Genomic DNA, 13,814 nt, shown 5'->3' on the forward strand with positions numbered 1-13,814 from the left:
CTTTTGATACTTAAAGTACATTTTGATGCTGATACTGTACTCTTTATATATACTTTATACTCTGATATTGTACTCTTACTTCAGTATGTTTTGAATGCAGGACTCTTACTTGTAGTGGAGTATTTTCACAGTGTGGTATTAATACTTTTACTTAAGTAAAGGATCAGAATACTTTTTCCAGCACTGGAAACAAAAAACACTAAAAGAATCTTAACCGGGAGAGCTTGACTACTATGGCAGCAGTGGTAAAAAAAAAAAAAAAAAAAAGAGTAAACTCCCATGATCCCACGCTACCTTCTGTTATTCTGTTAAGTGTCAGAAAGATAAAAACTGAACATTTGAGTTGTTGTTAGCTGTATTCTGTCTCTGGCCGAGGTGAACGACCTCAGAGATCAGCTTCTGTTCTTCAGCTCACAAACAAGTGCAGCACACATTAAATAAATTCACACCTGTCTGAGACTGCAGCAAGATCACAAGGTTCATTTATATTCCAATTACAGCCTGTGCTGTTACATTAACGTGCAAAGTGAAATACAAGCACCTCAAATAAAGAAGTTAATGTCACTTTTTATATGGTATTACAAGTCAGCCTTATGCTCATTAGCAAGTCATCATGTTCACATAACTTAGAAATAACTTCCTATATTCTGTATAATTTGTTGATTTGTTGTTAAGCTGAAGTAAAAAAAGCTGTATTTTGTTTTAGATAACTGAGCGGATACTTATCAAGCAAGAAGTATGTTTAACAGACTGTCTACAGTGAGACTTTTCAGCAACAACACATTGATATTTTAGGGCATTTGTTTGATTTTTTTTAATATGTGTAAAGCACTTTGAAATTGCCTCAGCATATAGGTCGTGCAATGTATACGTACACTTTCTTTTCTTTGCCAAATCATGATGAAAGTACAGTTATTTCACTATTATTTGCCTGTTCTACACTGGAATACTATTGTCATGGACTGGCTCAAAAAAAGGGACAAAAGAGGGAGAACATACAAAAAGGTGAAAATAATTTATATAACGAGGTGTGAACAATCAGCAGTGGTGGAATGTTACTAAGGACACTTACTCAAGTACTGTACTTATTTACAATTTGGACTTTATTTGAGTATTTCCATTTTATGTGACTTTATACTTCTACTCCACTACATTTTAAAAGGCAAATATTGTACACTAAGCTGTCAGCTTTAGTTATTTTTCAGGTCGACATTTAACAAAAAACATGATAAATTTAAAAATAATTATGCATTTTTATCAATTAAACCACACACAAGCAGTTATTAAGTAGCTTCTCATATAAATGCATCCAAAATAATAATCCAAAAATATATTTAGAATATATATACAATACAATCTATACAATACCAATTCACAAAAAAAGAAAAGTTGGGTGAACTCAAAATTTAAATTTTTGAGTTAGCATTGATACGCTAATGGCTACTCTTGTAGCTGTAACAGCATCGCTAGCATCAGTTAGCCGCTAGCATCAGTTAGCCGCTAGCTTCAGTTAGCCGCTAGCATCAGTAAGCCGCTAGCTTCAGTTAGCTGCTAGCATCAGTTAGCCGCTAGCATCAGTTAGCTGCTAGCATCAGTTAGCCGCTAGCTTTCGCTAATGACCGAATTTCCCAACAAAGAAATAAGAGTTATCAGAACTATTGTCCTTTGTTTTGAACCCCAACTTAAAGATATAAGTAACAACAACTCACCAACTTGTTTTTGTTTTTTTTGTGCTAACTTATTGCCCTAAATGTCAGTAATTTATATTTATTTATTTATATTTCCAAGTTTTACCAACATAAATCACTGTTTTAGGCCAAAGTTGGCTTTTTTGCAGTGTACTTTTACTTCAGTAGGGGATGTGAATACTTCTTCAGTACAGTAGTATCACAGTCAGTGGTGTGTGTGTGAGTAAATAGTTGTGTGTTAGCGCTGCATGCTAACTGAAAAGACAGCAGAATGCAAATAAAACTAACTGATCCGGGGAGAGCTGAGAGAGTATTGCCAGATATGAATATTAGATTTGTAGTTTTGCAGCCACCTGTCTACTTATCTGCATTGCAAGGTGTATACTAAAAATAAAAAAATATATATAGACAGAACTCAGACCATAACAACACCTAATGTAAAAATATTACGGAGTAATTGGATTATTCATTTTGCAGATAGCATATTTTTAGTCCTTGGTATGAATGATGTCCCAGATACGCAGAGGAGCTCATTATGTGCACGTCCAGGCCAGGCTGAGTCTCTCTCTCCCGTCTCCAGACCAGTTTTCACCTCACTTGACACACACACACACACACACACACACACACACACACACACACACACACACACCACATTAAAGCAGGAGCTGCTGAGGGAGTCCTGATTTGAACATCTTCCAGCAGGAACTTTACCTTTTGATTATCCGGAGGTAAGGTTGGGACATGAGCATTAATGGCTAACACTTTGTCTTCTTCTTCTCCTTCTTCTTCTTCTTCTTCTTCTTCTTCTTCTTCTTCTTCTTTGTGTGCAGCAACTGCTGAGAATGAGTGACGAGCTGAAGGAGCGAGAGGCAGAGCTGGAGAAGAGTTTAGAAGACAAACAGCAGCTGAAGAACAAAATCCTTGACCTCACGTCAGGACTGCAGAACCTGCAGACTGCACACACACCACAGGTCGGAATAACACACACACACACACACACACACACACACAAACCACAGGTCGGAATAACACACACACACACACACACACACACACACACACACACACACACCACAGGTCGGAATAACACACACACACACACACACACACACACAGACAGACAGACAGACAGACAGACACACATACACACACACACACACTTGGACAGAGGTGCACACACACACACACACACACACACACACATACACACTGACACACACACTTGGACAGAGGTGCACACACACACACACACACACATACACACTGACACACACACTTGGACAGAGGTGCACACACACACACACACACACACACACACATACACACACACACATACACACTGACACACACACTTGGACAGAGGTGCACACACACACACACACACACACACACTTGGACAGAGGTGCACACACACACACACACTGACACACACACTTGGACAGAGGTGCACACACACACACACACACACACACACACACACACACTGACAGACAAACACACACAGTCACACACTGACAAAGGCCAAACACACACACGTACAGACACACAGACTGACAGTGTCACACACACACACACACACACACACACACACAATCACATACACACAAACAAACAAAAATGTTCAAGTGTTTGTATAAATGGTAATCACAGGCTTCATTTGTGGTCTAGTTAGAAAGAAAATTACTTTATAATGACTTTCAGTGCATGACGAATATTACATATTGGGGAAAACTATTCAGCACAACACTGGCTTTAATTCAGGCGACGGATAATTTGTCCCTGAATCGACCCAGCACACTAGATAAAAGATGGATGTTTCCCCTAAAGGCACTGATAATGAACAAGTAATCAAGATCTTTGGTGTTAATGATGACTTTACAAAGAGAAAATTGAAACAATCTGAAGCACCCAAAAGACCAGGTTGTTATAATTAGACCAATAATTTAAGATCCAGGCTACAAAATAAAGGAATAAATGAAGAGATTGGAATCAAAATCAGGACAAAGGTTACATATGAGCGGGGCTTTCCCACCGCCACATGGGAACTCGCCACCTCGGGTCATTTTGACAGAAGGGAAGGCTGTTATGATGGTCACTCACATGAATGTGCACAGATTTTACTTTCTTTTTTTCATGCAGCAAAGCAGATTTTTAGATTTCAGTCATGCTTTACTTTTTGATTGTATGTTTTAATAAAGAAATAAATCATTATTCTGAATCAAAACTTGACAGGACATGGGCAGGGACACAGAGGACATTTTAAAGGAAATTTTAAGAGTTACTTAATTTAAGAACCCTTTAAGGCAGGGGTGGGAAATTAATTTCCCCAAGGGGCCACATGACCAATACCACGAAGGTTGCAGGGGCCGGACCAAAACTCGGAACTAAATTCTGCTCAATATTAATTTAATCGCTTTGTAAAATACAGTAAATTATCTGGTTTTGGGCTGCTACTGATAACAATACATGTTATGATAAGACTGTTTATAATGTGGAGTAAATGACCTTTAGCTTTACCTTTTTTGTGTTATATAGCTTGTTTGTATATTTTATAGGTGTTTTACAATGTTGTGATGCTTTTATTTTGAAAAGGTGCCGTCCAGTGTGAAACGGGTGCTTTCATTTTGAAAGGTAGTGACAGGAAATAACAGGTGGAACTGTTAAATGAAAAACAAACGGTAAATAATAACGAGTGCGTCGTAATTCATATAAAGTTGATATAAAGTATCAAAAAGGCTTCTATAGTGGCTGACAGGAAACAGGTTTGTTAAAGTTTATTTTATTCTGTCATATATATTAGTGGATATATTTGTTGTCTTAACTATAGTAAAAGTGCTTGTTAGCTCAATTGCTAATGCTAATGTTTCTTATTGTTCTTGCGGTGGATTCACAAGGTGACCAAGGAATGTCTTATTTTTATTTTCATGGAGCTACGATTTAAAATAAATAAATTAATGCTACTAAACATACATTCAAACCACAAAAACAATATAGAGCATGTATGTTATGCAGTAAACCAGTAGTTTATTAACTTTATGCAAAAAGCAATATGTGTTTTGACGGTTACCTAGGTAACCTGGGTAACTCAGATATACGTAAATCGCCTTCAAAATAAAAGCACTGCGGCTTTAAGGGGAATATAGGAGCATATTTTGCGCTGTGATTTCTCACACAACTTCAGACTCAAATCAAGATCCAGTCTGTAACTGTTGGCTGTGTAGAAGGAGGATTTTGAGGGCACATTAAATCCTTGAATGAACTTTTACTCTCAAATGAGATTTATTCTACAGTATGTACTTCTGAAGTGGAAAATGTTTGCATATCTTAGGAAAATGACCCCGGGTACAAAGATTTCCATCACTGTCAAGTCCTCCATTTGTAACACTGAATGTTGATGTTTTATCAAAAAACAGGAGATGGATTTTTTTTATTGAAAAAGGCCGATGTGAAGGTAACTTATTCAGGAATGATGAGGAAACATGAAATGGCCTTCGTTTCCTTGTGTCTGGGAGACAAAAGTGATGTCCCTGAATTTTAGTGCAGACAAAAGCTGAGAAGAAGTCAAACTGTCCTGAAATTTACAGTAAAAGAAATACTGAAATGTAGCGCTTTTGTAGTCAGTAAGAGACAAGCACAGTTCTCAAAAAGGCTGTAAAGATGTGTTCTTATCCCAGGTCACCTATTGACATACACTATTGGTCAAAAGTTTTAGAACACCCCAATTTTTCCAGTTTTTTATTGAAATTCAAGCAGTTCAAGTCAAATGAACAGCTTGAAAGGGTCCAAAGGTAAGTGGTGAACTGCCAGAGGTAAATAAAAAAAGGTAAGCTTAACCAAAACTGGAAAATAATGTACATTTCAGAATTATACAAGTAGGCCTTTTTCAGGGAACAAGAAATGGGTTAACAACTTAACTCTATGGAGTCTTGGGCTATTTTGTCCATTTTTGAATTCTTTTCATGTCTTTGTAAGTCATTTTGTGTCTTTTTTTGGTCATTTTGTGTCTTTTTTCGGTCATTTCGTGTCTTTTTTTAGTCATTTTGTGTCTTTTGGTGGTTTTTTTTGTCATTTTGTGTCTTTTTTTGGTCATTTTGTGTCTTTTTTTAGTCCTTTAGTCCAACATAAAATGTGATTTTGAATCTTTTTTTTACTTTCAAAACACTATCATGCTCAATAAAGAATTTTAAATGTTGCAAATGTGCATTAATTTCAGAGTACACTGAGACATTAAACTGCATCATTTTCAATTAAATTCTGGAAAAGTTGGTGTGTTCTAAAACTTTTGACCAGTAGTGTATGTATAAAGAGATTATTTGACTGCAGGTGTGCTCCACCACCTCATATGTCTTCATTTCTTGCCCGCCTATTTTTGCTCAGTGTGGAAACAGGGAAGAGGGCGGACACCAGATCCAGCTTCAGGTTCAATCAGCCCTGTAATTGGGTAATGATAGCACTAAAACGCTACTGTCAAGTGGCGCCTGATGACTCTGGTGGCCTTCTGTCTGCTCTCAGGTCATCTTTTTGATCCACAGAGCTGCTCCAGTTGGTTTGAAGGAAGGTTGCTCAACTGCAGAGATTTAAACTGTGTGGATTATATATTATATTCCCCTCTGTCCTATCTCACTCTCACTACTGCACTGCAAAAAAGCTAACTTTATTTTTTGGCCTAAAACAGTGATTTAAGTTGGTAAAACTTGGAAATATAAATGATTGACATTTAGGGCAATAATGTAAGTTAGCACAACAAAGGAAGCCAGTTGTCTGCTCAAAAACAAGTTGGTGAGTTGTTGTTACTTATATCTTTAAGTTGGGGTTCACAACAAGGGACAATAGTTCTGATAACTCTTATTTCTTTGTTGGGAAATTCGGTCATTAGCGAAAGCTAGCAGCTAACTGAGGCTAGCGGCTAACTGATGCTAGCGGCTAACTGATGCTAGCGGCGCTGCTTGTTACAGCTACAAGAGTAGCCATTAGCGTATCAATGCTAACTCAAAATTGTGGTCGCAACATTAGCTGACATTTCATAGCGGCGTTACAATCGTGCCAATTCAGCACATTGCAGAAGTTAGCAGAAGTAAGGATTAAAAGTTATTACAATGTAAAATTATAAATTAGTACAACTTACAGATGAGTTGACAAAAATCTGAATTCAGAGTTGAGCAAACTCAAAAACAAAAGTTAAAATATTTAGTTTAGGCTACTTGTCTAACTTAAAATTTTATCCAAGTTTGTTGCCTGAAATTTTGAGTTCACCCAACTTTTCTTTTTTTTCACGTCTCATCCTATTCTTAAATAAATACATTCATTATTTGCCCTCCACCTGCATCTTCTCCTCTTTTTTTCAAGGCTTTAGAACCATGTCATGACCATAGTTATTTCCATAAAACTTATCATTAACAATCGTTGATAAAGTAGGTCAGTTTCCATGTAGGTTTGATGAGTAATAGAATACAGTTATTTGGCGGAAGAAGCATTCAGATCCTGGCAAAACTCAGATCATTTGGTTTTATTTGCTTTTTTGCTTTCTTTTCTTTTAAGCATGCAACGCTAACATTTTACATGAAAAAAAAGTTTTTAGATCCCTTACTTTACCCCACAACAAGTAAAAGTCCAGCATTCAAAACTTACTTAAGTAAAAGTACAAAAGTATCAGGATCAAAATGCACTTAAAGTGTCAAAAGTAAAAGTACTTATTATGCAGAATGAACACTCTCTCTTTAACATTGTTAAATATATTCCAAATATAATGTATTCGTAATAATATTGATGCATTTATATAAGCTGCATGGTTGGTGTCAATGTATGTATTTTAACAACCTATTTTTTTTTTTTTAAATGCAGAATCGTTTTAAATTGATCATATTTTTTCATGTTAAATCTTAACCTGAAAAGTAACTCAAGCTTTCAGCTAAATGAAGCAGAGAAGAAGTATAAAGTTACATAATAGTCTAGACGGAATTGTCAAAAAAGTGAAAGTGAGGAGAAATTTTGAGTTTTTGACTCTCACTTGTATATCAAAATGGCCAAATTGCCCATCTTGCTCAGTTGTTGGACCATTTTCCCCAAGTTTTTTGTAAGAAGCCAATTAAGTTTCTAGATCTATAGTCTAGGGTCAGAGCATGAATATATATATATATATATATATATATATATATATATATATATATGCAAAATACCAACTTTTAAGGTGAAATTAAGCATTATTTGTGTTTAATTTTTTAAGGCCGACATAAATATTCAATCAATATCACTTTTAAATGTTCCAGTTGGAATTTTGCATATATATATATGCATAAAAAAGGCACTGAGCCTCCACTATAACCTTGCTCTGACCCTAGACTATAGATCCAGAAACTTAATTTCCTCATCTTGATTGCCTACTTACAAAAAAACTAAGGGGAAATGGTCCAATGACTGAGCAAGATGGGCAATTTGGTGGCCATTTGATATACAAATTAGAAGGTCAAAAACTAAAAATTTCGCTTGGGAACCATTTTTTTTGGACTCAGCACCCTTGAGATATGTAAGGTAGGCCGGTTCCTGACTTGTACCCATAAATGCTCCTCACTTCTTATAGGAGGCCTTTATTCTGAAATCCGTCTAGACTATAATGTAGAAATACTCAAGTAAAGTACAAGAACCTCAAAAATGTGATTTTAGTATCGTGCTCGAGCAGTTAATTACACTCCTGGAAGTGCCCGGGTCTCTCTGCAGGGACAATAGATATATATTTTTTGCTTCTTTAGTTGTTTCACCATTCTGCTGATGAGGATTTATCTTCCTCCTTTCATAATCATCCCTGCTGTTCTCTGGAGGTCTCTGAGCAGAGCTGTGTAGTCGTAGCAACACTTCATCATCTGGACCTCAGCAGAACTTTGTCCTCAGGTGACGTGAAGGAGCTGGCAGTACTTTATGTTCCACTTTTTCTGGAGTATCACATTAACCAACAGTTGAGCTGCACTAACACCTCCGTCCTCCCTCTGCACCAAGGTTATTATAGTTAACTAAAACTAACGAAATAAGGAAAACTAGAATTGAAAAAACATTTTCGTTAACTGAAATAAAAATAAAAACTAGAGTTTTTAAAAAAACGATAACTAACTGAAACTGTATTTTGTGGTTACAGAACTAACTAAAACGAACTAAAATTATAGTGGAAATGTCCTTAATTTTCGTTTTTGTCAACTTTTTTCATTCATAATTCAGTGTTTCTATTTGAACATGCAACACATGGTGAATATGTTTCCTGAGAGTCTACACTCCAACCAAAATTCAAAACAGTTAATAACCTTATTGGGGCTGAGATGATAAACCAAAGGAAATAAAGGCAAAATTTATTATGACCACTTTGAATCTGGCACCCAACATATAGCCTATTACAAAAAAACTAAAACTAACACTATAACTAATAAAAACTAAACTAAAACTAAGCATTTTCAAAAAAATAAAAACTAAACTAAAACTAGAAAACTCACTCTAAAAACTAACTGAATTTGAAAACAAAAATTCACAACAAAATTAAAAGTAAAACTAATGAAAAATCCAAAACTCAACTCAACCCAACTTTATTTGTAAAGCACTTTAAAACAACAACAACAGCCGCAACAAAGTGCTGTACATAAACAAACAGAACAAGAGACAATAAAATAAATAAAACAGGAAATAAACACTAAAATAAATAGATTCATTGCTTTTTAAAAGACAATTTAAAAAACAATAAATAAAAGCAAACATAACATAACATAAAACACTAAAAACAAGAGCAGAGTCTCATGCGTGGTTAAAAGCCAAGGAATAAAAATAGGTTTTAACCCTATAAAGCCAAGTGTATCATATTAGATACAGTAGTTTTTGAGACCTCTACATCATCAAAAACCTGATGTATACATGTGTTGAAGATAAACAAACTGAGCAACAAATTGCACAAAAATACCAGATGTAGCAAAAATGATATGCAGGTTCCACAAGTGGATCAGTCATTGCTGCATTAAAAAACTTCATATCAGCAGATGTATGATGTTGTGTTATATGGAAAAAATATGTATTTTGCATGTTTGAGGAAAAAGGAAAAGTCAAAGTCTTAAAAGGTTAAAAATGTTAGGTTTTATATGTTTTTGTTAGTTCAAGAATAACAAACTGTGAGCAACAAATTGCACAAAAAGACCTGATGTATCAAATATGATACAAATTAGAATTCATATATGCAATTTATTTATTTTTAAAAATTCGTCAGCAGGTTAATAAGCACTCGGTTTTTAAAAAAATTGAATTTTCTGGTAATTATTTCATGGTTCAGGCTTTATAGGGTTAAGATGACTTTTAAAAATGGACAGTGAGGAAAACAATTATAACCTTGCTCTGCACTTCAGCTGCTTTTAACATTTAATAGCCTTCACGTGCATCATTGTTCAGCTGTTGTCCCAAAACTTCATCTTCATTCGACTTTGTGCCCGTTTATTTGACTGACCTTTATTCGCCTGGCCTGTAGCTGGAACAACAACAGACAAGAAGTCAGTTCACTGGTTGGTCAGAGTCGAGGATGGCAGGTTATAAAAGTTGTATGTAGCTGGAAACAAAGTTATTGCAGCATCTTTGCTGAGGCTATAGATAATTTATGATAACTGACTTCCAAGTTTTATTGTTTAAATAATGCAGCGGCATCCTCATACATTTTTACATTGTTTTATTCCCGTTCTCGTGCATTGAAGACAGATGCAAAAGGAGGTAGAAGAATCAGAGAGAGAGAGAGAGAAAGAGAGAGAGAGAGAGAGACAGAGAGACAGAGAGAGAGAGAGAGAGAGAAAGACAGAGAGAGAGAGAGAGAAAGAGAGAGAGAGAGAGAGAGAGAGGGAGAGAGAAAGAGAGAGAGAGAGAGAGAGAGAGAGAAAGAGAGAGAGAGACAGAGAGAAAGAGAGAGAGAGAGAGAGAGAGAGAGAGAGAGAGAGAAAGAGAGAGAGAGAGAGAAAGAGAGAGAGAGAGAGAGAGAGAGAGAGAGAGAGAGTGTATAGGATGAGTTGAAATGTCTCAGCAAGGTTCAGGAGAAACAGCAGCATTTCAGCTTTCCAGGATCTCTCAGAGCTCTCAGTTCTCCGTCAGTGAGACTCTGACTAGCAGCAACATGAGCATGTCGGTCAGCGGAGACAAGACGAAGATGTTGTTCTTCATCTGGAGCTTGTCGAGTCGCAGCTTCATCACGCTCCCCTACCTCTTATTTCCCAGCAAGTGAAGAAAAAAGAAAAGAAAACCTAGACTACACATGTAGAGCACACCTCCACCTCCACCTCTCCAACTCCATCATCACACTCACATCAGCCCCAGTGAGTGTGACTACAGCCAGTGGCGGTTCTAACCAGGGGCCTCCAGGGGCCACTGCCCCTGTGAAGAAGCCTTTGGCCCATGCTGTGGCCCCTGTGTCAAATTAATAATAAAATGATCAATTTATAACAATGAACAATGGAACAATTCTTACCTTTTTTTTGTTCAAACAATATCTCATTGGACACAAAAGGAACCCAGAATGTTACATTGTCCATCCATCCATCCATTTTCTTCCGCTTATCCGGGGTCGGGTCGCGGGGGCAGCAGGGTAAGCAGGGCATTCCAGACGTCCCTCTCCCCAGCCACAACGTCCAGCTCCTCCTAGGGGACCCCGAGGCGTTCCCAGGCCAGGAGAGAGATATAATCCCTCCACCGTGTTCTGGGTCTTCCCCGGGGCCTCCTACCAGTTGGACGTGCCCGGAACACCTCTAACGGGAGGCGCCCGGGAGGCATCCTTACCAGATGCCCAAACCACCTCAGCTGACTCCTTTCGACGCGAAGGAGCAGCGATCTTGCTCTTTCGGTCACTACCCAAAGTTCGTGACCATAGGTGAGGGTTGGAACGTAGATGGACCGGTAAATTGAGAGCTTTGCCTTCCGGCTCAGCTCCTTCTTCACCACGACGGTCCGGTACAACGCCCGCATCACTGCTGACGCTGCACCAAACCGCCTGTCCATCTCACGCTCCGTTCTACCCTCACTCGTGAACAAGACCCCGAGATACTTGAACTCCTTCGCTTGAGGCAGTACCTCTCTCCCCACCCAGAGGGGGCAGTCCACCGTTTTCCGGGAGAGAACCATGGCCTCAGACTTGGAGGTGGTAACTCTCATCCCAACCGCTTCGCACTCGGCTGCAAACCGCCCCAATGAGTGCTGGAGGTCCCGGCTTGATGAAGCCAAAAGAACCACATCATCTGCAAAAAGCAGAGATGCAATTCTTAGGTCACCAAACCGAATCCCTTCCTCCCCCCGGCTGCGCCTTGAGATCCTGTCCATGAAAACCACAAACAGAATCGGAGACAAGGGGCAACCCTGGTGGAGGCCAACACCCACTGGGAACGTGTTTGACGTTGTGCCGAGTATGCGGACACAGCTCTCACTTTGGTTATATATGGACCGGATAGCTCGTAGCAACGAGCCCGGTGCCCCATATTCCCGCAGTACCCCCCACAAGACTCCCCGAGGGACACGGTCGTAGGCCTTCTCCAAGTCCACAAAACACATGTAGACTGGATGGGCAAACTCCCATGCCCCCTCCAGAAGTCTCGCAAGGGTAAAGAGCTGGTCCGTTGTTCCACGGCCAGGACGGAAGCCGCGTTGTTCCTCCTGAATCCGAGGTTCGACAATCGGCCGGAGCCTCCTTTCCAGCACCCTGGAGTAGACTTTTCCGGGGAGGCTGAGGAGTGTGATTCCACGGTAATTGGAACACACCCTCCGGTCCCCCTTCCCATTTTGAAAATGGGAACCACCACCCCAGTCTGCCACTCCACTGGCACTGTCCCAGACCTCCACGCGACACTGAAGAGGCGTGTCAACCATGACAGCCCAACAGTGTCCAGAGCCTTCAGCATCTCAGGGCGAATCTCATCCAACCCTGGCGCCTTGCTGCCGGGTAGCTTTTTGACTACCTCGGCGACCTCTGCCAGGGATATTGATGAGTCTTCCCCTGAGTCTTCAGACTCTGCCTCCTCTACAGAGGACGTGTTGGCTGGATTAAGGAGTTCCTCAAAGTGTTCTTTCCACCGTCCGACGACATCCACAGGTCGGGTCAGCAGGTCTCCGCCCCCGCTGAACACAGCTTGGGCCAAGCCCTGCTTTCCCTTCCTGAGACGCCCGACGGTTTTCCAGAACCTCTTTGAGGCCGACCGAAAGTCCTCCTCCATGGCCTCCCCGAATTCCTCCCATACCCGAGTTTTTGCTTCCGCGACTGCCGCAGCTGCAGCCCTTCTGGCCGAACGGTACCTGTCTGCTGATTCCAGAGACCCCTCGGCCAGCCAAGACCGAAAGGCCTCCTTCTTCAGTTTGACGGCCTCCCTCACCGCTGGTGTCCACCAGTGGGTTCTTGGGTCTCCAGGTACCGTCATCGTTGCCCACGTGAGCGTTGAAGTCTCCCAGAAGAACTACAGAGTCTCCAGGCGGTACCCCTTCCAGGACACCACCCAGAGACTCCAAGAAGGCCGGGTACTCCGAACTGCTGTTCGGTGCATAGGCACAAACAACAGTCAGAGACCTTCTCCTCGCGACTTGCAGCCGCAAGGAGACGACCCTCTCGTTCCTCGGGGAGAACTCCAACACAGCGGCGCTCAGCCGGGGGCTTCTGAGTATCCCCACACCCGCCGGCGCCTCTCACCCTGGGCAACTCCAGAAAAGGAGAGAGTCCAGCCTCTCTCCAGGAGTTTGGTTCCAGAGCCCAAGCTATGTGTGGAGGTGAGCCCAACTATTTCTAGCTGGTAACGCTCCACCTCCCGCACAAGCTCGGGCTCCTTCCCCGCCAGCGAGGTGACGTTCCACGTCCCCAGAGCTAGCCGCTGGAGCCGGGGGTCAGCACGCCCAGGTACCCGCCTTCGCCTGCTGCCCGACTCCCACTGCACCCGACCCCTATGCCCTACTCTGCGGGGGGTGGGCCCACAGGTCGGCGGATCCACGTCGCTTCTTCGGGCTGAGCCCGGCCGGGCCCCATGGACAAAAGCCCGGCCACCAGACGCTCGCCTGCATGCTCCCCTCCCGGGTCTGGCTCCAGGAGGGGGCCCCGGTTTACCCGTGCCGGGCGAGGTACACTGATTTCTCGTGATCCGCTTCATAGAG

At 40.8% G+C, this 13,814-nt stretch overlaps 1 protein-coding gene across 1 annotated transcript in view; it reads left to right on the top strand.

Annotated features, from left to right (window-relative positions):
- LOC131981619 (ecto-NOX disulfide-thiol exchanger 2-like) overlaps positions 1-13,814 on the top strand; it is a 331,480-nt gene that overhangs the window by 299,169 nt on the left and 18,497 nt on the right. The window contains exon 12 of the mRNA XM_059346003.1: positions 2,522-2,662. Within this exon, the coding sequence (XP_059201986.1) occupies positions 2,522-2,662 (141 nt within the window). The remainder of the gene's footprint in view (positions 1-2,521; positions 2,663-13,814) is intronic.

Source organism: Centropristis striata, chromosome 12 (genome assembly GCF_030273125.1).
Source record: "Centropristis striata isolate RG_2023a ecotype Rhode Island chromosome 12, C.striata_1.0, whole genome shotgun sequence".
Taxonomy (NCBI): Eukaryota; Metazoa; Chordata; class Actinopteri; order Perciformes; family Serranidae; genus Centropristis; species Centropristis striata.